This window comes from Salvelinus alpinus, chromosome 9 (assembly GCF_045679555.1).
Source record: "Salvelinus alpinus chromosome 9, SLU_Salpinus.1, whole genome shotgun sequence".
In the NCBI taxonomy this organism is placed as follows: domain Eukaryota; kingdom Metazoa; phylum Chordata; class Actinopteri; order Salmoniformes; family Salmonidae; genus Salvelinus; species Salvelinus alpinus.
Window position 1 is genome coordinate 32,975,879 of NC_092094.1, and position 24,423 is coordinate 33,000,301.

General features: G+C 42.6%; 2 protein-coding genes across 2 annotated transcripts; one reads left to right on the forward strand and one right to left on the reverse strand.

Moving 5' to 3' along the window:
* Window positions 1–1,993: 1,993 nt before the first annotated feature.
* Window positions 1,994–19,156, reverse strand: LOC139584667 (transmembrane protein 116-like). The gene is made up of 13 exons (XM_071416786.1): window positions 18,974–19,156; window positions 18,735–18,828; window positions 18,490–18,533; window positions 16,284–16,347; window positions 6,317–6,451; window positions 5,592–5,687; window positions 5,420–5,469; window positions 5,193–5,297; window positions 4,992–5,037; window positions 4,824–4,895; window positions 4,558–4,711; window positions 4,353–4,426; window positions 1,994–4,072 (listed from the first exon to the last, which is right to left on the reverse strand). The coding sequence occupies exons 2-13, from the start codon at window positions 18,765–18,767 to the stop codon at window positions 3,896–3,898; spliced, it is 1,050 nt and encodes a 349-aa protein (XP_071272887.1). The 5' UTR covers window positions 18,768–18,828; window positions 18,974–19,156; the 3' UTR covers window positions 1,994–3,895.
* Window positions 19,157–19,871: 715 nt separating this feature from the next.
* On the forward strand, window positions 19,872–23,858 carry LOC139584668 (ADP-ribosylation factor 4-like). The gene is made up of 6 exons (XM_071416787.1): window positions 19,872–20,098; window positions 20,772–20,852; window positions 21,468–21,577; window positions 21,704–21,775; window positions 22,042–22,167; window positions 22,266–23,858. The coding sequence occupies exons 1-6, from the start codon at window positions 20,032–20,034 to the stop codon at window positions 22,350–22,352; spliced, it is 543 nt and encodes a 180-aa protein (XP_071272888.1). The 5' UTR covers window positions 19,872–20,031; the 3' UTR covers window positions 22,353–23,858.
* The last annotated feature ends 565 nt before the right edge of the window (window positions 23,859–24,423 follow it).

The following is a 24,423-nucleotide window of genomic DNA, read 5'->3' on the forward strand; positions in this document are numbered from 1 at the left end:
TAACATGTGTGCCTTGTTAAAAATTAATTTGTGGAATTTCTTTCCTTCGTAATGCATTTGAGCCAATCAGTTGTGTTATGATAAGGTAGGGGTGGTACACAGAAGATAGCCCTATTTGGTAAAAGACCAAGTCTATATTATGGCAAGAACAGCTCAAATAAGCATAGGGAAACGACAGTCCATCATTACTTTAAGACATGAAGGTCAGTCAATCCAGAAAATGTCAAGAACTTTCTTCAAGTGCAGTCGCAAAAACCATCAAGCTCTATGATGAAGCTGGCTCTCATGAGGACCGCCACAGGAAAGGAAGACCCAGAGTTACCTCTGCTTCAGAGGATAGGTTCATTAGAGTTACCAGCCTCTATAAATGCCAAATAAATGCTTCACAGATTTCAAGTAACATCAATTGTTCAGAAGAGACTGTGTGAATAAGGCTTTCATGGTCGAATTGCTGCCAAGAAACCACTACTAAAGGACACCAGCAAGAAGAGACTTTCTTGGGCCAAGAAACACGAGCAATGGACATTAGACAGGTGGAAATCTGTCCTTCGGTCTGATGAGTCCAAATGTTTGATCTTTGGTTCCAACCGCTGTGTCTTTGTGAGACGCAGAGTAGGTGAACGGATCATCTCTGCATGTGTGGTTCCCACCGTGAAGTATGGAGGAGGAGGTGTGATGGCGTGGGGGTGCTTTGCTGGTGACACTGTCTGTGATTTATTTAGAATTCAAGGCACACTTAACCAGCTTGGCTACCACAGCATTCTGCAGCAATACACCAACCCATCTGGTTTGCGCTTAGTGGGACTATCATTTGTTTTTCAACAGGACAATGACCCAACATACCTCCAGGCTGTGTAAGGGCTATTTGACCAAGGAGAGTGATGGATCAGATGACCTGGCCTCCACAATCACCCAACCTCAACCCAATTGAGATGGCTTGGGATGAGATGGACAGCAGAGTGATGGAAAAGCAGCCAACAAGTGCTCAGCATATGTAGGAACTCCTTCAAGACTGTTGGAAAAGCATTCCAGGTGAAGCTGGTTGAGAGAATGCCAAGAGTGTGCAAAGCTGTTATCAAAGCAAAGGGTGGCTACTTTGAAGAATCTCAAATATAAAATGTATTTATATTTGTTAAACACTTTTTTGGTTACAACATGATTCCATGTGTTATTTCATAGTTTTGATGTCTTCACTATTATTCTACCATGTAGAAAATAGTAAAAATTAAGAAAAACCCGTGAATGAGTAGCTGTGTCCAAACTTCTAACTGGTACTGTATGCAAAGACAATATTTTACTTCTAAAAATTATATTCATTTGTAAAAATGTGTAGCATTTTCTTTTCACTTTGACATTATGGATTATTTTGTCTAGATAAATGACACAAAATCACAATAAAATGTATTTCATTCCACTTTGTAACACAAGAAAATGTGAAGAAATCCAAAGGGAGTGAATACTTATGATACCCACTGTATGTGGAGTGGATAATAAAGGGGTGGAGGGGATATTGACATAATGGAAGGTAGGGGGGGTTAAGAATGAGTAAGCTAGTGTTAGGAATGAGGGGGCTGCTACAGGTGAGTGTGAGGGGGGGGGGGGGGGGGGGGACTGAGGGATGAGGGGAGGGGGAGGAGGCGGTCAGAGGTGAGGTCAGAATATACCCTAGAGTAGAAACACCTGCCACTACAAGTCTGTGACCTCAACCTTTTAAACTCTCATATCTTTCATCACACACTTTAACGTTTATAGTCACAAGTGACTGGGCATGACACTGCAGAAAACACATCACTCGTCTCTGTCACCAGTTGACTCAGCACTCCCAGTCCCTTTAAGTGACACACATAATGACTGAGTACAAGTTTATATTTTATCTGAACTATGTATTACAACAGGTGACCATCATGAAACATGTCTGAAGTCATTATGAAACAAGGTCACCATAGGACTAAACCATTTTGTTCTGAGCTTACAATAAATGAGAGTAGGAGAATGTCAGTTAAAATGGGACTGGGTAAGAGGCCATTTATTGCACAAATAAAACATCATAACAACATAAACATATGAGGGAGATGTTATCCTGTGATTTTAATGCCTACCAAAGAACACCTACATGCTAAAATACAGTACAGTACATTTAGTCCTTGAGTGCTTTTTCGTCTTTAGTCTATACACATGTCAAATGACTGAATAAAAATTATACCCCTGATTTGAATTAATTATGTTCATAGGGTGATACTATATAACCTGATAAAAAAACACTGAATGTGTACAAATGATAGCTTGCTATGGTTGCTAGCTATATTGCTTGCTATATTGTACACAATCACTGACAGTTGCTCTAGCTACAGTATCTACTGGAAAGAGGGAAATCCCCAACACCATAAGGAAGCGCTTCATAAACCATATTCAATTAATCCAATCAATCAAACGATGGTCATTGTCAAGTCATGTTGTTCTCTGGCCCATCTGGCTCTACAACTCATCAAAATAATCACCTCATTCGCTCATCTTACTGAAATAGCATTGTACTAAAAAATGAATATATCATTGTAGATTCTTCTAAATAACACAAAACAATGGTGCTGCAGAAATCACATTCATACACACGTTTTGAGGTCCAGGAAAATTCTGAATTGCAAATGGTGTCTTGTGACATACCACTTAACGTAGCCTTTTATGTAGAATACCAGGTGAACTCTGTGAGTAAAGGTGTTATTCCAGTCTCTTCAGTGGTGAGGTGAGAACAGTATCTTCCAGTAGTGGACCAATAGGCTAACGTTGCGCAATAATTTGGGGTATGTAGCCTATTTGAGTCATTATGGAACTCAGACCGCACGTAGCAGGTTAACCCTGGAGCCTGGCGCACGGTTCACAATGACTGGACCGTTGTCATTACAGTTCAATTATTAGTAAGGATTATGGTTGATTTATCGGACTAGCCTATTGTTCAACCCCTATTGTACACTTTTTTCACCTTCCAATATTTTATGGATTGAATTTGAATATGGCAACTTTCAGGATGAATCAAAGCACTGTATTTTTGATTCATTTCTATTGTATTATTGACTGCATGTTTGTTTATTCCATGTGTAACTCTGTGTTGTTGTTTGTGTCGCACTGCTTTGCTTTATCTTGGCCAGGTCGCAGTTGTACATGAGAACTTGTTCTCAACTAGCCTACCTGGTTAAATAAAGGTGAAAAATAAAATTAAAAAAATAAAAATATTATATTTTGTGCATAAAGGCTCACCAAACCAGTTTATGTCATACATACCTTCCTAACCCTAATATTTGCCTAAATAATCTACCAGAATATTTTTTAACCAGTTGGTGCTGAAACTGTAACAAATATGCATATATTTAGATGGATTCCTTCCATTGATCTCTAATACTCTGAAGCTTTTCTCTCAATGTATTCTAGTGAGTCTGTCGACCAAATTCGAATTAAAGGTACACCGTATTTAAAGGGATGGCTTTAGATGAATGTACAGAAAACTCTATTGAATGAAAACTCGATGAGAAAGTCTGTTGGCCAGCAAGTGGGAGGATTTTATGAGTTCTATGAAATGTATTTATCAATTTACAAGGAAACCACGCCTGCAAAGCCCGTTACACGCCTGCATAAGGAAAGTCTGAATACCAACTACTGAGAAGTGCATAGGAAAGGCATACATTTCCTGAGCCTGAATCGACCCCTACGTCCATAGTACACCATTGTCTTGGTTCCGGACAACCATCCCAGTAGGAGTAGTAGAATGAAGTTATCCCAAGATACTGATCTGAGGTCAGTGTTGCATTGCTTCCCTCAGTGGTAAAGGTTAGTATTTGAGGAGGGTAAACTGTTTCTGTGCCAGAGGGAGAACTCCACCCGCAGCATAGCAGCTTCTCTAGAGTCAGGAGTTAGAGGTTAAGGGTCCATGCGGCCCCCTCAGTGATTCGTCAAAGAAGGGCAGAGGGACGTCTTGGCTGAGCAGGGGCATCCTCTCTCCGAGCACAGCGTCTCTGAAGTTTGGTCGTCTCCAGGCATAGACCACGCTGTTCAGACAGCCCTGCAGAGACAACATCACCGCCTGCAGAGACACCAGGATGGAAATGGAAGGGGGCACCTAGTCAGTTGCACAACTGAATGCATTCAGCTGAAATGTGCCTTCCGCATTTAACCCAACCCCTCTGAATCAGGATGGAGTATAGTGGGTAAGGATAAAGCATTATGGGTGCTTATCTTAGTGTCATTATTCATTTTACATAGCTAAAGAAGGCTCTCTAGGGGAAAATGGCAATTCATTCTGGGTGATGGTATCTTGGAAGGGCTATGTCTGCAATCATCAGTGAGATAGTTGAAATACTGACCTGTATAACATACAGGGGGAAGAGATTTACTTGAGGTATGTCTGGTATCACAGACAGGACAACCAGAACAAGAGCTGGGGAAGGTACAACATAGATTATATTAGTCCTGAGGTTGGAGTTACAGAGTTACACACATACAGGGTGTGTGTGTGTGTGTGTGTGTGTGTGTGCGTGCGTGCGTGGGTGGGGAGATGAATTTGTGTACCTGGGGTCCAGCAGAAGATGATGACCACCATCATGTAGCGAGCAGTGGAGAACATACCCCTCAGCCGTTTCCTGGAACGTCCATCTCCCTCCACAGGAAATAGTCCCTCCTCCTCATACCTGCGATACCAGCTGCCCACCTTGTAGTAAACCACCTGTACAGGTACATCATCATCATCACCTTAGCTCATAATTTTCATGATCATCATTCTATTGGCTGTAACTACTGTAAACTAACCCATGTTAGTGAAGATCTATGGTACTTACTGTGCAGCACACCAAAACTGGTATCACACTGACGAAGAGGAAGCATTGTATGAAGATATCATGGATATGTTCCTGGAAAACAACACAAACAAGGTCTCATTCTTTATGCTGTCCAATCCCTTTATGAACAGACAGATACAACATGTGTGGAACAAGGTATTTACTCACTATATCTGAGCAGTTGTCCCTCCAGATATGCAGGAAGAGGATACAGCTAAGAGGAACACACAATCACAGAGAGATGTGAGACACTCATAAGAAATGTTTTGCTAGAGTATGTACATTTTCTCTCATTAAAGTGTCATAAGCATTATGCAAATGCGCCATGATGAACCCTGGCCTGTGCTGCACACAAAGAGACACACACACCTGTTGCAGTATGTGCTAGCTTCACCGTTGTTTGCCGTCATGTGGCTGGGTGGTGCCAGGACTAAAGTCATCACGTACACAAAGTACATCACCAACGGTATAAACCTGTAGGGGCATCACACACACACAGTCAGGGGCATACTGTATGTTGCTTTTAAGCCACTACGCAAAGCAGTGTGGTTAAAAGCAGGGATGCTTCTATTTGAAAATGAAATAGTTTGACTCACCACACACAAGCATATACAGGCACAACCCCCACCCTTTGTCTACACTGGGACTGGGGAGAGAGAGGGATATTTGATTTTAGAATAAATCAAACAAAGTTGAGGTGTGTGTGAATGTGTGTATGTGTGTGTGCATGCGTGTGTAGGAGCCCTTGGTGGATGCTTGGGTCCTCACCTCTTCCTCTCTTGGTCTCTCCCTCCATCCCTCGACTGCATGCTTTGACTCCCAGGCATACACTATCATCAGGAGGAATGACACAAAGTAAAACATCTGGAACAGAGAACACACACACACACACACACACACACACACACACACACACACACACACACACACACACACACACACACACACACACACACACACACACACACACACACACACACACACACACACACACACACACACACACACACACACACTGTTAAATAATTATAATAGCAAATGGCACACAGTAAAGTGTCAAGAGCACTTCAGTTAAATGTCTATAATAGAAAGGACAAGCAGTAAAACTTTGCGTCGTCACACTATGCGATGTCATTTTTAGAGATAGTGTCATGCTCCATGACATAACACAGTATAGAACAGTTCACCCAACACAAATTCTGTCTGATTTACACACGAAAAATGCTATTACAATTGGATCACGCTGAAGCACTCAAAGACAGATTGTATGTATATCTACATCTATACCTTATGTATACCTTAGTCTAGAGGTGCTCACACAAGCTATTTTATAAATTTTTCGTCAAAGCTATAGAGTGTATTTGAGGGAATAAGGACAAAATTAAACTGTTTAACAAACTCTTTTGCATTTACAGAATGTTCATTCTAAGATTAGGATCATTATAGTGCATTATCCCTACATACAGTATAATAGCCACATGAGACTGGCTCACCAGTGACAGAGGCAGTAGTTTTTCACAGATTAACACACTGGGGGTGAAGGTGTGTGTTTCATTCATTGCGCTGGTGAACATCAGGGTGACTGCTGCAAACAGATCAGCTAGAGCCAGCTGGACCAGGGGATTCACCTAAAGAGACACAGGCATTTGTGTGTTTGCAAAACTAAGAGAACGTGACAATAACATTGTACATCTCTAGCCATAGAATATATCCTGTCTAATGTGCTTGACGCAGGTGGGAATAAACGTGATATAATTCATAGCCTTGGTGTTACAGCTTCAGTACGCCACAGGATGTTTTTGTGCTGGTCAAGGGCAGTCAAGTCAGGAGTGAACCACGGGCTATATCTGTTCTTAGTTCTACATTTTTTGAATGGGGCATGCTTAATTAAGATGGTGAGGAAAGCACTTTTGAAGAGCAACCATGCATCCTCTTCTGACGGGATGAGGTCAATATCCTTCCAGGTTACCCGGGCCAGGTCGATTAGAAAGGCCTGCTCGCTAAAGTGTTTTAGGGAGCGTTTGACAGTGATGAGGGGAGATCGTTTGACCGCGGACCCATTACGCACGCAGGCAATGAGGCAGTGATCGCTGAGATCCTGGTTGAAGACAGCAGAGATGTATTTAGAGGGCAGGTTGGTCAGGATGATATCTAAGAGGGTGCCCATGGTTACAGATTTAGGGTTTACCTGGTAGGTTCCTTGATCATTTGTGTGAGATTGAGGGCATCTAGTTTAGATTGTAGGACGGCCGGGGTGTTGAGCATGTCCCAGTTTAGGTCACCTAACAGTACGAACTCTGAAGATAGATGGGGGGCAATCAATTCACATATGGTGTCCAGGGCACAGCTGGGGGCTGAAGGGGGTCTATAACAAGCGGCAACGGTGAGAGACTTGTTTCTGGAAAGGTGGATTTTTTAAAATAGAAGCTTGAATTGTTTGGGCACAGACCTGGATAGTATGAAAGAACGATGCAGGCTATCTCTGCAGTAGATTGCAACTCCGCCCCTTTGGCAGTTCTATCTTGTCGGAAAATGTTATAGTTAGGGATGGAAATTTCAGGATTTTTGGTGGCCTTCCAAAGCCAGGATTCAGACACGGCTAGGACATCCGGGTTGGCGGAGTGTGCTTAAGCAGTGAATAAAACAAACTTAGGGAAGAGGCTTCTAATGTTAATATGCATGAAACCAAGGCTTTTGCGGTTACAGAAGTCAACAAATGAGAGCGCCTGGGGAATTGGAGTGATGCTGGGGACTGCAGGGCCTGGGTTAACCTCTACATCACCAGAGGAACACAGGAGGAGTAGGATAAGGGTACGGCTAAAGGCTATAAAAACTGGTCGTCTAGTGCGTTGGGGACAGAGAATAAAAGGATCAGATTTCTGGGCACGGAAGAATAGATTCAGGGCATAATGTACAGACAAGGGTATGGTAGGATGTGAGTACAGTGGAGGTAAACCTAGGTATTGAGTGATGATGAGAGAGGTTTTGTCTCTAGAGGCATGGTGTGTGTGGGGGAGTGGAACAAAAAAGCTAGCGAAAGCATATTGAACAGGGCTGGAGGTTCTACAGTGAAATAAGACAATAATCACTAACCAAAACAGCAATAGACAAGGCATATTGACATTAAGGAGAGGCATGTGTAGCCGATGATCATAGGGTCCAGTGAGTAGCTAGGAGAGCTGGAGACGTGGCGATTCAGACAGCTGGCAGGCCGGGGCTAGCAGATGGGCCTCCGTTGCATCGGAAGAGCCTGTTGAAACCCCCTCGGACGGTTACGTCGGCAGACCAGTCGTGATGGATCGGCAGGGCTCCATGTTGGCAGTAAAGGGTCCAGGCCAATTGGCAAAAGAGGTATTGTAGCCGAGGAATTGGCTGGTGGATCTCTTCAGGCTAGCCCGGGAGATGGGCCTAGTTCGAGGCTAACTCCAGGCTAACTGGTGCTTGCTTTGGGACAGAGATGTTAGCCAGGAGTAGCCACTCGGATAGCAGCTAGCTAGCTGCGATGATCCAGTGTAAAGGTTCAGAGCTTGCGGTAGGAATTGTGAGATGAGGTAGAGAAAAAGCAGGCCGATATGCTCTGGGTTGATATCGCGCTGTGCAGACTAGCAGGAATTGACCGGGCTGAGGCTGGCTGATGTCCAAGATAACGGTGATGACCACTAAACGGGCTAACTGACTACTATCTAGTTAGCTGGCTAGCTTCTGATGGGGGTTCCGGTTCTAAAGTATAAAAAAATAGCAGATCCATTCAGTCCGTAGATGGAAATTGAGATTAAAAATATAAAAAACATACAATAAATACACGGGACGGGACAAGACAAGACAAAACAGACGTCCGACTGCTACGCCATGTTGGTGGTTTTACTAGTGTTCTGGGGTGAGTTACTGTATATTTAGGGTCCATGGACATTCAGTTAATAGTTTGTACTGGTACTGTTTGTTCCCTTTTCTATCGTTTAAGTATGTAAAAAAAATACATAAAGAAAGCAATAAAGAAAATAAAAAATAAAGGAAGAGAATAAGAAGGAGAATAAAGAAAAAATATAATTTTAAAAACAATGGTGCCGCCGGAGATGGCAGCATCGCAACTAGCTCTTAAGCAACTCTGCAGTATTTTGTTTGTTTATGTACTATTTTTTTAAGTTATTAGCTCAGGAATTGTTTTGTGTCATTAAATACAGCCAGGAAGAACTATTGGATATTAGAGCGGCGGTAACTCACCAGAACTTCCAGCATTACGACTTCCCTGGAGCGGATCCTTTGTTTGCTCTCCCAAGAGCAATCAAACTTATTCCAGAGGCTGACCCAAAACAACGCCAGCAAAGGAGAAGTACTCAAGGCGGTCTTCTGGTCCAACTCAGGAAGCGTGCACACCACCCACCGCTCCCAAGTATTTTACTCGCTAATGTCCAATCTCTCTCAAGGTGAGAGTTGCTTTTCAGAGGGACACCATGGATTGTAACATACTCTGCTTCACGGAAACCTCTCTCTCTCTCTCTCTCTCTCTCTCTCTCTCTCTCTCTCTCTCTCTCTCTCTCTCTCTCTCTCTCTCTCTCTCTCTCTCTCTCTCTCTCTCTCTCTCTCTCTCTCTCTCTCTCTCTCTCTCTCTCTCTCTCTCTCTCTCTCTCTCTCTCTCTCTCTCTCTCTCTCTCTCTCTCTCTCTCTCTCTCTCTCTCTCTCTCTCTCTCTCTCAATTCAATTGGCTTTATTGGCATGGGAAACATGTGTTAACATTGCCAAAGCAAGTGAGGTAGGTAATATACAAAAGTCAAATAAACAATAAAAATGAACAGTAAACATTACACATACAGAAGTTTCAAAACAATAAAGACATTACAAATGTCATATTATATATATGCAGTGTTGTAACAATGTACAAATGGTTAGAGCACACAAGTTAAAATAAATAAACATAAATATGGGTTGTATTTACAGTGGTGTTTGTTCTTCACTGGTTGCCCTTTTCTTGTGGCAACAGGTCACAAATCTTGCTGCTGTGATGGCACACTGTGGAATTTCACCCAGTAGATATGGGAGTTTATCAAAATTGGATTTGTTTTCGAATTCTTTGTGGATCTGTGTAATCTGAGGGAAATATGTCTCTCTAATATGGTCATACATTGGGCAGGAGGTTAGGAAGTGCAGCTCAGTTTCCACCTCATTTTGTGGGCAGTGTGCACATAGCCTGTCTTCTCTTGAGAGCCATGTCTGCCTACGGCGGCCTTTCTCAATAGCAAGGCTATGCTCACTGAGTCTGTACATAGTCAAAGCTTTCCTTAAGTTTGGGTCAGTCACAGTGGTCAGGTATTCTGCCACTGTGTACTCTCTGTTTAGGGCCAAATAGCATTCTAGTTTGCTCTGTTTTTTTGTTAATTCTTTCCAATGTGTCAAGTAATTATCTTTTTGTTTTCTCATGATTTGGTTGGGTCTAATTGTGCTGTTGTCCTGGGGCTCTGTGGGGTGTGTTTGTGTCTCTCTCTCTCTCTCTCTCTCTCTCTCTCTCTCTCTCTCTCTCTCTCTCTCTCTCTCTCTCTCTCTCTCTCTCTCTCTCTCTCTCTCTCTCTCTCTCTCTCTCTCTCTCTCTCTCTCTCTCTCTCTCTCTCTCTCTCTCTCTCTCTCTCTCTCTCTCTCTCTCTCTCTCTCTCTCTCTCTCTCTCTCTCTCTCTCTCTCTCTCTCTCTCTCTCAATTCAATTGGCTTTATTGGCATGGGAAACATGTGTTAACATTGCCAAAGCAAGTGAGGTAGGTAATATACAAAAGTCAAATAAACAATAAAAATGAACAGTAAACATTACACATACAGAAGTTTCAAAACAATAAAGACATTACAAATGTCATATTATATATATGCAGTGTTGTAACAATGTACAAATGGTTAGAGCACACAAGTTAAAATAAATAAACATAAATATGGGTTGTATTTACAGTGGTGTTTGTTCTTCACTGGTTGCCCTTTTCTTGTGGCAACAGGTCACAAATCTTGCTGCTGTGATGGCACACTGTGGAATTCCACCCAGTAGATATGGGAGTTTATCAAAATTGGATTTGTTTTCGAATTCTTTGTGGATCTGTGTAATCTGAGGGAAATATGTCTCTCTAATATGGTCATACATTGGGCAGGAGGTTAGGAAGTGCAGCTCAGTTTCCACCTCATTTTGTGGGCAGTGTGCACATAGCCTGTCTTCTCTTGAGAGCCATGTCTGCCTACGGCGGCCTTTCTCAATAGCAAGGCTATGCTCACTGAGTCTGTACATAGTCAAAGCTTTCCTTAAGTTTGGGTCAGTCACAGTGGTCAGGTATTCTGCCACTGTGTACTCTCTGTTTAGGGCCAAATAGCATTCTAGTTTGCTCTGTTTTTTTGTTAATTCTTTCCAATGTGTCAAGTAATTATCTTTTTGTTTTCTCATGATTTGGTTGGGTCTAATTGTGCTGTTGTCCTGGGGCTCTGTGGGGTGTGTTTGTGTTTGTGTCTCTCTCTCTCTCTCTCTCTCTCTCTCTCTCTCTCTCTCTCTCTCTCTCTCTCTCTCTCTCTCTCTCTCTCTCTCTCTCTCTCTCTCTCTCTCTCTCTCTCTCTCTCTCTCTCTCTCTCTCTCTCTCTCTCTCTCTCTCTCTCTCTCTCTCTCTCTCTCTCTCTCTCTCTCTCTCTCTCTCTCTCTCTCTCTCTCTCTCTCTCTCTCTCTCTCTCTCTCTCTCTCTCTCTCTCTCTCTCTCTCTCTCTCTCTCTCTCTCTCTCTCTCTCTCTCTCTCTCTCTCTCTCTCTCTCTCTCTCTCTCTCTCTCTCTCTCTCTCTCTCTCTCTCTGCGCCGACAGGAACAAACATCTCTCCGGGAATCAGAAGGGTGGAGGTATATGTTTTATGATTAACGACTTATGGTGTAACTGTGATAACATACAGGAACTCAAGTCCTTCTGTTCACCCGACCTAGAATATCTCACAATTAAATGCAGACGGTACTATCTCCCGAGAGAATTTGTCAATAATAGCCACAGCGGTCTATATCCCCCCCAAGTGGATACGACAACGGCCCTCAAAAAACTTCATTGGACTTTATGCAAACTGGAAACCACATATCCTGAGGCTGCATTTATTGTAGCTGGGGATTTTAACAAACTAAATTTGAGGAAAAGGTTCCCAAAATTCTATCAACATATTGATTGCTGTACTCGTGCTGCTAAAACCCTTGACCATTGCTATACTACCTTCTAGAATGCATATAAGGCCCTCCCACGCGCTCCATTCGGCAAATCGGACCACGATTCCATCTTGCTCCTCCCCTCCTATAGGCAGAACCTCAAACAGGAAGGACCCATGGTGAGGACTATTCAACGCTGGTCTGACCAATCGGAATCCACGCTTCAAGATTGCTTTGATCACGGGGACTGGGGTATGTTCAGAGTAGCTTCAGAAAATAATATCGACACTCTCCTTCTCCATGGCCGACGTGAGTAAGACATTTAAGCATGTTAACCGTTGAAAGGCTGCCGGCCCAGATGGTATCCCTAGCCGCGTCCTCAGAGCATGTGCAGACCGGCTGGCTGGTGTGTTCACAGATATATTAAATCTCTCCCTATCCCAGTCTGTTGTCCCTACATGCTTCAGGATGGCCACCATTGTTCCTGTACCTAAGAAAGCAAAGGTAATTGAACTAAATGACTATCGCCCCATAGCACTAACTTCTGTCATCATGAAGTGCTTTGAGAGACTAGTCAAGGATCATATCACCTCCACCTTACCTGCCACCCTAGACCCTCTTCAATTTGCTTACCGACCCAATAGATCCACAGACAATGCAATCGCCACCACACTGTACACTGCCCTGTCCCATCTGAACAAAATGCATACCTATGTAAGAATGCTGTTCATTGACTATAGCTCAGCGTTCAACACCATTGTACCCTCCAAGCTCATCATCAAGCTCGAGGCACTGGGTCTGAACCCCGCCCTGTGCAACTGGGTCCTGGACTTCCTGATGGGTCGCCCCTAGGTGGAGAAGGTAGGAAACAACACCTCCTCTTCACTGATCCTCAACACTAAGGCTCCACAAGGGTGTGTACACCCATGACTGCATGGCCAAGCACACCTCCACATCAATCATCAAGTTTGCAGATGACACAACAGTAGTAGGCTTGATTACCAACAACGATGAGACAGCCTACAGGGAGGAGGTGAGGGCTTTGGGAATGTGGTGCCAGGAAAATAACCTCTCACTCAACGTCAACAAAACTAAGGAGATGATCGTGGACATCATGAAACCTGCAATGGAGAAGGTGGAAAGCTTCAAGTTCCTTGGCGTACACATCACTGACAAACTGAAATGGTCCACCCACACAGACAGTGTGGTGAAGAAGGCGTAACAGCACCTCTTCAACCTCGGGAGGCTAAAGAAATTTGGCTTAACACCTAAAACCCTCACAAACTTTTACAGGTGTACAATTGTAAGCATCCTGTCGGGCTGTATCACCGCCTGGTACGGCAACTCCACTGCCCACAACCGCAAAGCTCTCCAGAGGGTGGTACGGTCTGCCCAACGCATTACCGGGGGCAAACTTCCCACCCTCCTGGACACCTACAGCACCCGATGCCATAGGAAGGCCAAAACGATCATCAACCACCCGAGCCACTGACTGTTCACCCCGCTATCATCCAGAAGGCGAGGTCAGTACAGGTGCATCAAAGCTGGGACCGAGAGACTGAAAAACAGCTTCTATCTCAAGGCCATCAGACTGCTTAACAGCCATCACTAGCAAATCAGGGGCAGCTGCCTATAGACATAGATTAGTAATCACTGGCCACTTTTAGAAATGGATCACTAGCCACGTCAACAGTGAAGAGGCGACTCCGGGATGCTGGCCTTCTAGGCAGAGTTGCAAAGAACAAGCCAGACTGGCCAATAAAAAAAAAGAGATTAAGATGGGCAAAAGAACACAGACACTGGACAGCGGAACTCTGCCTAGAAGGCCAGCATTCCCGGAGTCGCCTCTTCACTGTTGACGTTGAGACTGGTGTTTTGCAGGTACTATTTAACGAAGCTGCCAGTTGAGGACTTGTGAGGCATCTGTTTCTCAAACTAGACACTCTAATGTACTTGTCCTCTTGCTCAGTTGTGCACCGGGACCTCCCACTCCTCTTTCTATTCTGGTTAGTGCCAGTTTGCGCTGTTCTGTGAAGGGAGTAATACACAGCATTGTACGAGATCTTCAGTTTCTTGGCAATTTCTCGCATGGAATCGCCTTCATTTCTCAGAACAAGAATAGACTGACGAGTTTCAGAATCAAGGTCTTTGTTTCTGCCCATTTTGAGCCTGTAGTCGAACCCACAAATGTTGATGCTCCAGATACTCAACTAGTCTACAGAAGGACAGTTTTATTGCTTCTTTAACAGTTTTCAGCTAATTGCAAAAGGGTTTTCTAATGATCAATTAACCTAGCCCTCACCCTCCGATCCAACAGGTCCCAGACGTGCTCAATGGGATTGAGATCTGGGCTCTTCGCTGGCCATGGCAGAACACTGACATTCCTGTCTTGCAGGAAATCATGCACAGAACGAGCAGTATGGCTGGTGGCATTGTCATGCTGGAGGGTCATGTCAGGATGAGCCTGCAGGAAGGGTACCACATGAGGGAGGAAGATGTCTTCCCTGTAACGCACAGCATTGAGATTGCCTGCAATGACAACAAGCTCAGTCCAATGATGCTGTGACACACCGCCCCAGACCATGACGGACCCACAACCTCCAAATCGATCCCGCTCCAGAGTAGAGGCCTCGGTGTACCGCTCATTCCTTCGACGATAAACGCGAATCCCACCATCACCCCCGGTGAGACAAAACCGCGACTCGTCAGTGAAGAGCACTTTTTGCCAGTCCTGTCTGGTCCAGCAACGGTGGGTTTGTGACCATAGGTGACGTTGCTGCCGGTGATGTCTGGAGAGGACCTGCCTTACAACAGGCCTACAAGCCCTCAGTCCAGCCTCTCTCAGCCTATTGCGGACAGTCTGAGCACTGATGGAGGGATTGTGCGTTCCTGGTGTAACTCGGGCAGGTGTTGTTGCCATCCTGTACCTGTCCCGCAGGTGTGATGTTCGGATGTACCGATCCTGTGCAGGTATTGTTATACGTGGTCTGCCACTGAGGATGATTAGCTGTCTGTCCTGTCTCCCTGTAGTGCTGTTTTAGGCGTCTCACAGTACGGACATCTGCAGTCCTCATGCCTCCTTGCAGCATGCCTAAGGCACGTTCACACAGATGAGCAGGGACCCTGAGCATCTTTATTTTGGTGTTTTTCAGAGTCAGTAGAAAGGCCTCTTTAGTGTCCTAAGTTTTCATAATTGTGACCTTAATTGCCTACCGTCTGTAAGCTGTTAGTGTCTTAACGACCGTTCCACAGGTGCATGTTTATTGAACAAGCATGGGAAACAGTGTTTAAACCCTTTACAATGAAGATCTGTGAAGTTATTTGGATTTTTACGAATTATCTTTGAAAGACAGGGTCCTGAAAAAGGGATGTTTCTTTTTTTGCTGAGTTTATATACTGTACTCTATAATATGCCACTGTATCTTAGTCCAATGCCGCTCTGACATATATGTATATTCTTAATCCATTCCTTACTTAGATTTACGTGTATTTTGGGTATATGTTGTGAAACTGTTAGATATCACTTGTTAGATATTACTGCACTTTCGGAGCTAGAAGCACAGTCATTTCACTACACCCGCAATAACATCTGCCTAACACGTGTATGTGACCAATAAAATTTGATTTGAATCTTTCTCCATCCCCTGTGAACTCACTAGAATGGCCTCTACAAATCTTTCTAGAGTAGATAGAGCAGTCCTATAGCTCTGACTCAATGAAAAAGTATAGGCACAGGCAGACAGCAAGGGAGTAGCCTGGGCCATGTTCAGTAGGCCACAACGATTCAGAAGATTCGGAAGAAGAATGATTATGTTATGTCGAACAGACATGCCTCTATCTGACAGGTAGAGTAAGGAATAATGTCAGCTCTCAATTCATGACTATTCTACAGATGTAGGATCTTAATTTGAGCCTGTTTGCTACAGCAGAATAATAAATTAAATTTGAATTATTATGTGTATTATAATTCATGGAGATTTTTGTCAGGGTTGATAAATTTTTTGTAAGTGAACATCAAGTCTGAAATTTCAAAGTGAAAATTACAAACTTCAGATGCCTTTTTAAACCTCAAATACACTACAAGTTCTACATTCCCTGGATTGTAGGAAAGTTCTCCTGCAACTGGGTGATCAAATTAAGATCATACATCTGTATCTGCAATGTTTAGGTAGTTACATCCTAATGAGAGTGACCCTGGTAAACACATACTGTATTTTGCTAAGAGACAGCCTTGGAAATAATTGTATCACACTCACACACACACAAAAAGGTACAGGCACGCACACACACACACAGTCAAAGATACTCTTTCTCTCATCCACCCACCTGTTCTTGTAGGTGGCTCCTCTTTACAATGGAAACCACCAGCACTGAAAAACTCCCAATCAAACTGGAAATAGAAAGTCAAATACCTAAAAACTGATAGTACACAATTATAGCACCATTAATTAACAGTCAATCATGTCATTCAGAATGTTCACAAAGATTGTGTTGGAAAATAAATGCAATCAAATTACAACAGAAAGACATGGAATGCTAGTCTGGGTACAAGTATTTTTAGCTAGCATTCCACTCCTTGCCACTCCTGGCAAGAGTGGAATATAATAGCTGAATAGAGATGGCATCCAGGCTAATAGAATTCAATTTAGGAATATCAAATCATAAAATGTAATGTAGGCCTACACCATGTCCTATAAACCATCAGAATAACTAGCAGGTAATATATGCCTGGACACACACATACACTGTGGAGGCTGCTTGGTTGAGGGTATGTAGTAAAAGGGGGGAGCTGTCCAAGTGGACTGGGTGCTGAAAGGGGAGGCAGGGGCTTGGGTGGGCGTGGGGCCGTGTCCTGATTAACTGGAGGCTAACAACTCAAGAATCACTCACTGATCAAGACCTCTGCATTCAGATGTAGGCTACATGCATTCAAATGAAGATTTTATTTCTAAAACGCTATATCCGCTGCTATATGTGGGGCGGCAGGTAGCCTAGCGGTTAATATTGGTGGGCCAGTAACTGAAAGGTTGCTGGTTCAAATCCCAGAGGCGACAAGGTGGAAAAAACTGCCGTTCTGCCCTTGAGCAAGGCAGTTAACCCTGAACAACAGCTGGTCCCCGGGCGCCGTGGACGTTGATTAAAGCAGCCCCCGCACCTCTCTGATTCAGAGGGAATGGGTTAAATGCGGAAGACGCATTTTGTTGAATGCATTCAGTTGTGCAACTGACTAGGTATCACCTTTCCCTATATCCCAAAATGTGTGTTTTTTCACTAGAAATTATTGCTTTTGGGCACCTTCATGTGTGTGTAAAATATTACTGTTAATCGATTTTAGATGTGTGCAAAATGTTAGTATATATATTTTTTTCAAACCTATATATCCATTTTTAGCTGGAATGGAATGTTAATTTGCTGTAAATTTGACTGTGAAATGTGGTTGTCTCACCTTGCTATCTTAAGATGAATGCACTAACTGTAAGTCACACTGGATAAGGGAATCTGCTAAATGACTAAAATGTAAATGATTCATTAAAAAAAATATTGATGTCACTAATGTATCATAAAAAAAATACATTTAACTGTGTAAAACCTCCCACTGGGCACAGACATCAATTCAATGTCTTTTCCACGTTGGTTCAAATTAATTTCATTGAAATGATGTGGAAACAACGTTGATTCAACCAGTGTGTGCCCAGTGGGCTAGCCGTACTACTTGTTTCTCTGAGTGAAGCAGATAGCATTTAGCAAAAACATGATTATTTGTCTCTCTAAAATGAAACCATCAAGTGACAGATTTAACAACCTCATGCCATGATTTGATAGTGAAAACACACACCAATCTCTTTCATAAGTTCTTTAAACAATAAAAGCTAATTGGTCAACATTTCTGAAAATGGATATATAGCATTTTGGAATGAAACCCTTCAAATATAATACGTCGAGAAATATAACAAAGTTGTCTCCAAAATGACACATATCAAACTTGACCCTAAATAAACAAAACACATCAAGCAGTTCTTTGCAGCCAAACAACAAACCCCTTATCTACTATGCAGGATTAAAAGACAGCATAGTCGTGCTGTAAAGAGCTAGAGTTAGGCATGGCCAACACAGTGCCTTATATATTGAGTTATGATAAGTTATGATAAATTGCGTTAGACACATGCATGTCAAGTTGCTCAATTGGTCTGACTGGCAACACTGCAGAAATAAAAGATAAAATGACTGGAGGCCAACCATGTTATTATGAGATGACACGTGTGTGACGTCAACTTCTCAGTTGTGTAATTTACTAGTCTACATTTTCAACAACAACCAAAACAAACTCAAATATTTTCTGGACTAGCCTACTATAAATTGGTTTGATTTGAAAACGCATAGCCTAGGTAAGACTATTTGCACAACACAGAACAGTTACATTTAGAAACACTAACACTTAGACCTAAACGTTCTCAAATCTTAGCTGACATGCAACACTTTACATCCATGTGTCACAGATAGCCTATGGGTGTGTGAAGTCAGTTTTGCTTACCTTATAGACAGAGATACCAGGTACACAGTCGAGAGACCAGTGATCTACATAAAGAAAACATTTCAGAATCAATTCAATAGTGTGCCGAAATAGCCATAAAACAGAATGAGCCTGGGCTTATAGCTAACTCCTTTGTTGCTCTGTGAGATTTTTCAATGGGGCTTTTATAGCTATAACTACAATGTAAATAGGGTTAGACTACACATCAATGTACTTGCACTAATGATTGAAAAAATTGTTCTTACCTGGTCATTGCTTAAAAATCGTTTCAAACTCATAGTGAATGAGCCGCACAATTGCCACCTAGGCAAAGTTAACCAAAGCGCACCCGTCCTGTGTCTGAAAAAAATTAATCGTTATCCTTGAAGTCCACAGCACAAAAGATATGATTCTTTCTATACATCTGAGTGGGTTATTAACAGGCGGCCCGCCCACGGCACCAAGACGCCTGCGCCTTGGACCTGTCTGTCACATGTCGATTTACCTTTGCGGCAAAAATCCCCACACTGGACAGGTGTAGGAATTTCCCTTCGGAAATGCCGTGCATGGCGGACAGTCGATGAGCCAGGTCTCATACTGGTTTGGAGAAGACCAGAGCGAGTTGGCTATAGATAACTCTATACATCCTATAATAATAACTGTATAGCCTATAAGTTATTTATTTGTTTGGCATAGGCTACATTATGCATGCACCAGTTTTTAATGGGACACACAAGTTGCAAAGGAGAAACACTAAAATGCAGTAAAAACATTGTTTACTCTAAACACCGGGTTAACACGTTTCTCAGTGATAGTAGTTGCCCTACTTAGCCAAGCAGCACACTCCTGATAACACTTACATCTCAGGTTTTGCTCAACTGTTGCACAGAACGTGTGTGTGTGCTTGCTTGTTTATGTTTCATATACTCTCTATAAAGTGTGACATTGGTCACTGCCCATTGCAGAAACAAACACATGACATCCCTCACACTTCACCAGAATGTAATGGCATGCATGATGAGGAGGATTAACAAATTAATGATACCCTGTGAAGTTCAATTGGGCTGTCAGAAGATATGGTGCGCTGAGAAATACTAACCAAAGAGGGTCTATCTATCTGATCAGACGTCATTAGTTCGCGTTGCAATAACAGCGAACCCGTGTTGTAATCTGACATCTGCTGGCACACAATGTAACTGCAAATAATCCGTGTGAACAACAAGTAACATTTTTACCTCAAAACATTATGTGACACAAACGGGTAGTGATGGATCGGTCGAACCTGTACATGCAGAGTCGTTTTACTTACGATCATGTCTGCTCAAGACAAAATGCATTAGTTTAATATTGCTGTTGTCCATCACCACGTTGGCCCAAATGCTAATAAAGTTGAGTCAAATCGATGACGTTGGGAGTTCCACGTTGGCCCGGACGTGGCAGCATCAGAGGACAGAAACGATTCTTGCTTGGGAGTCACAAACAGAAAGATTCAGACCAATTGTCTCAAGAACGACAAGAATTTAGAAAAGCTTTCTGTAATAATTTTAGACATTCACGCACAACATGGGGCTCCTAATCTCGTCAGTTTTTACCAGACTGTTCGGCAAGAAACAGATGAGAATACTTATGGGTAAGTGTCGGATGTTAGCTGGCTAACTGTGGCTTTCAAATGTACGCTAACGTTACTGGAGAACATCACGGGAGTCTTTAGTGAGTAACTAACATATAACGTTGTGTATATAAAACAAAAAGTTGATTTGTTGGACCCAAATGGTGTAGGTAGAATAGTAACGGTGACCAGTTCGCTAACAGTAGCTAACGTTAGTTCATAGTTGTCCAAAAATGTGTTAGCTGCTACGTAGCTAACTTTTTGGTGGTTGATTTGTGTCAACAAACTCGGCAGAAAGTTCAAAAATGTTAACTAGCTAGGTAGCCCGCGGGTATAGAAAAAAAAAATGGAAAGCTAACCGGCTAACGTTAGTTACCAAAAATTGTGTTTCTTGGTCTGTCGTCGTGAGTGACAAGCTAGTTCTAGCTCACGTTAGTAAGCCATCTGTTTAGCTAACGTTAGCTATCCGTCATTTGCTTGTGGGTTTTGTATCTTCATGCAGCTGTCGACACGGATAAGATACACCGTTAATAACTACAATAAAAGTGTCCATTAATATATATATATATAATTAATATATATATATCTCATTCTCACATAACTGCAAGCAAGAACGTGCATATATGCACGTTCTTGCTTGCAGTTATGTGAGAATGAGATATAATGTTCAAAATAAATATGTTTGTTTTTTCAGTGGGTTTGGATGCTGCAGGGAAAACTACTATCTTGTACAAACTGAAGCTGGGAGAAATAGTGACCACCATTCCAACTATCGGTAAAACACACACACACACACACACACACACACACACACCTTTCACCCTCCAGTCTCAAATCAAACTGTATTGGTCACATACACATGTTTAGCAGATGTTATTGCTGGTGTAGTGTAATACTTGTCTTTCTAGCTCCAACAGTGCAGTAATATCTAACAATTTCACAACAATACAGACATCTAAGTAAAGGAATATATTAATATATGGATGAGCAATGTCAGAGTGGCATAGACTAATATACAGTAGAAGAGAATAAACTATACACAAATGAGATGAGTAATGCAACATATGTAAACATTATTAGTGACTAGTGTTCCATTTATTAGTGGCCAGTGATTTGAAGTCGTATGTAGGCAGCAGCCTCTAATGTGCTTGTGATGGCTATTTAACAGTCTGATGACCTTGAGATAGAAGCTGTTTTTTAGTCTCAACTGCTCTTGCTTTGATTTCCATTGTTAGCTTTAAATTAAGGTATAATTGACTTAGGTAGGCTATTGGACTGTCACTAACCACATTCATGCACTAGTCTATAGATATAATAATATATTGCCATTTATATATAATACATGGGATTGACATTTAGACCTAATGCATCTCTTTGGTATGTGTGACAGGCTTTAACGTGGAGACAGTGGAGTATAAGAACATCTGCTTCACGGTATGGGATGTGGGTGGTCAGGACAAGATCAGACCCCTCTGGAGACACTACTTCCAGAACACACAGGTAAACGCACACACCAAAAGAGAACCAGTGCGGCTACAGCCTACTCTTTTTCTTCTCTCATGTAATGCCTCAGGGCATCCTCCTCCTCTGACTGTCCTGCTCTGACTGTGTTCATCCCTCACTCAGGGTCTGATCTTTGTAGTAGACAGCAACGACAGAGAGAGAGTGGCTGAGTCTGCAGAGGAGCTCTCTAAAATGGTAGGTATATTTACTCTATGTATGATATGTAGTTGATGACAGGTATATTTACTGATGGTAGTTAATGATGGGTGTATTTACTGTTATGGTACGTAAGGCCTATAGACTTGCCAAGTGTCTTGGCTGGGTCTATTTATAATTGAGTGGACATTGAACCTGAAACTTAGTGTGAAACAAATTATTTAATCACAGAGCACAGTGTTGACTTTCTGAGCAAGAGCTCATTATCTCAACTAGTGATCTAATCACTCTCCCCCTCCCCTCAGCTCCAGGAGGATGAGTTGAGAGAAGCAGTGTTGCTGGTGTTTGCTAACAAGCAGGACCTTCCCAATGCTATGGCCGTCAGCGACCTTACAGACAAACTGGGACTGCAGAGCCTCCGCAGCAGAGTGGTGAGTATGTGAGACATAGGCATGCAGGCATGCTTTTTCTCAATGTTGATCCTTTTCTCAATGTTGATCCTTTTCTCTCATGCTCTCTTCCTTCTCAGTGGCACGTGCAAGCGACCTGTGCGACCCAGGGCACAGGACTGTATGAAGGACTGGACTGGCTTTCCAACGAGCTGTCCAAGCAATAACACCGGACATCACACAAGAGAAAAGCAGAGAAGGAGAGGGAGAACCACAGAGATAGACTGACACCTTCAATCAAGACAAGTTTGTTCTTGAATAACTTGTGCCCCTAGAATGGACAGGACTTGTGGACAATGCAATCAATACATATAGGAACATCTTATTTACTACTATTTTTACTTCGCTTTCTTTTACCATTATCCCTTCAAATACTCTAATCTTCACTTTTTCCCAACCTCATATTTTGCAGCAGATAAACTGATGCTTTCAGTTGCATGTTTAGCAAATGGCTGCTCTGAGACACCTCTGTAAAGTGTTCTGCTGGGTTGACGTTACCCCCAACCACTGATCCTGGGTCAGACCTTTTTAAATCTGCCTATGGTTAAGTATCAGGATTGGGGGTGTTGTAATCTGATCCTAGATCTGTGGTTAAGGGAAACTTCTACTGCAAACTGTTCAGCTACACTAGACCTCATGGACAGTTTCACTGAAACAACCCTGGCCCTTTACCTCTCACCCCTGTGACTTCACTCCCATGAGATTTCACCTATGTAAGGGACCGAAGCTTCTAGAATGAGATGAAGAATAAAATGACAATGATGTCATAAATCTCCAGATGTTTGAGGAAGTCTTTCTGCACTGGGAGCCAAATGGAACTCCTCCCAGTGAATGGAACACAATGGAACCACTGGAAACAGTTTGCTCCTGGTACTACCAGTTTTCGCCATCTTTTTGTAGGGTTGCTTTGCTCTGGGCTCGCCACATAGAAAAGAGATGCTTGACTAATGTATTTTTATTTTTTAAATGGGCCACAATTATGCAATAACCCATTTCCTTATGTGCTACGATGTAAGCTGTGGGAAGCTGAAATTAGTAGGTAGAAGTTGCCACTATACATTGAAACAGGTGTTTGATACTTTTCCATCCCCCTAATGATTCAGGTTAGGATGGTTAATCTGATCCAGGATCTGTGATTAGTACAACTTCTACTGCAAATGAGCTGAAACCACTTAAAAATGTGTCAAGTCTAGTGAGAATGTGCACCTCCTAACCCAGACTGTGGCCCTGTTCAAATACTTAGGTGCTTTCTTTCCTCTCGGCCATCTTTGAGGTTATTACATATCTGAAGTATTGGCTTTAAATAATGGTGTCAATGAAGGAAGGAAAGGGAAGAAGGCTGAAGGATGTGTTTTCTAACCTTTGGAACCGGGCCAATATCAGTGTTGTATAGTTCAGTGGCATGCTTTGGCTTAGCAGTGCTTGCTTGTGGCTGGGCACACTCTTCTGATATTTGATGGCTGTTGTTGTTGTGCTTAATCTGACCCTCCCCCACACACCCCTGCTGTATCTCCCTTAGCTGTGCATACATTCCAACTGACGGATGCTTTTTGAAACTGCATAAAGCTGCCACAACTTTTGAATGATGTGATAACTAATTATGTTTTTCAAAACATGTATAAATAAATTCACCTGTTAAATTGTCTTTTTCTGAGGATTTAACTTTAAATTGACAGAGCTTGTCTTTTTTCATGTGTTTTGAATGTGATGATATGGATATTTCAGTTTGTGTATGTAATTCTCTTTGAAGATTGCGTTTAGGAATGTGTAATGTACACATGCTCCATGTTCGGCAGCCCAAAGCTTTAGGTCTCTCCGGCTGAAGTGAATCAGCTCCTCCCTTCTGGCATAGTTCCAAAGCCAACACTAGAGAAACCTGAAGGGTGACTGTGCACATTGCCACTCAGCCAGGGTGTAGGTGAATCTGGAATTAGATGAAACAAGGATGAAATGGATTTTCTTGGTTAAATATTTAGTATTTTGTGCAGTGTCACTTCAGGTTATTTCTGTTGGGGGAAGTTGGGTACATTGTGTTTGTGTGGGAGCAGTCAGTATCGATATGAAATGTGACTGTGAGAATGCTATATTTGTCTTTCAGTTCAAGGACAGATACATCATTTGTTAAAGTGGATTAGTCAAATGCTACAGTAATCCAGTGTTCACAAGTTTCCTTTTATTTGTGTGTTACGTACGCATCTAGGAAGAGGGAACGCAACACCCTGCTACAACTCAACTCCC

Coding starts and splice junctions, on each gene's coding strand:
- LOC139584667 (XM_071416786.1), bottom strand. CDS start 18,767: ATGAGTTTGAAACGATTTTTAAGCAATGACCAG. Junction 5,470..5,591: donor AGAGACCAAGAGAGGAAGAG/GTGAGGACCCAA, acceptor CTCTCTCCCCAG/TCCCAGTGTAGACAAAGGGT. Junction 4,712..4,823: donor CAGTTTTGGTGTGCTGCACA/GTAAGTACCATA, acceptor GTACCTGTACAG/GTGGTTTACTACAAGGTGGG.
- LOC139584668 (XM_071416787.1), top strand. CDS start 20,032: ATGGGGCTCCTAATCTCGTCAGTTTTTACCAGACTGTTCGGCAAGAAA. Junction 20,853..21,467: donor GACCACCATTCCAACTATCG/GTAAAACACACA, acceptor TATGTGTGACAG/GCTTTAACGTGGAGACAGTG. Junction 21,578..21,703: donor ACTACTTCCAGAACACACAG/GTAAACGCACAC, acceptor TCCCTCACTCAG/GGTCTGATCTTTGTAGTAGA.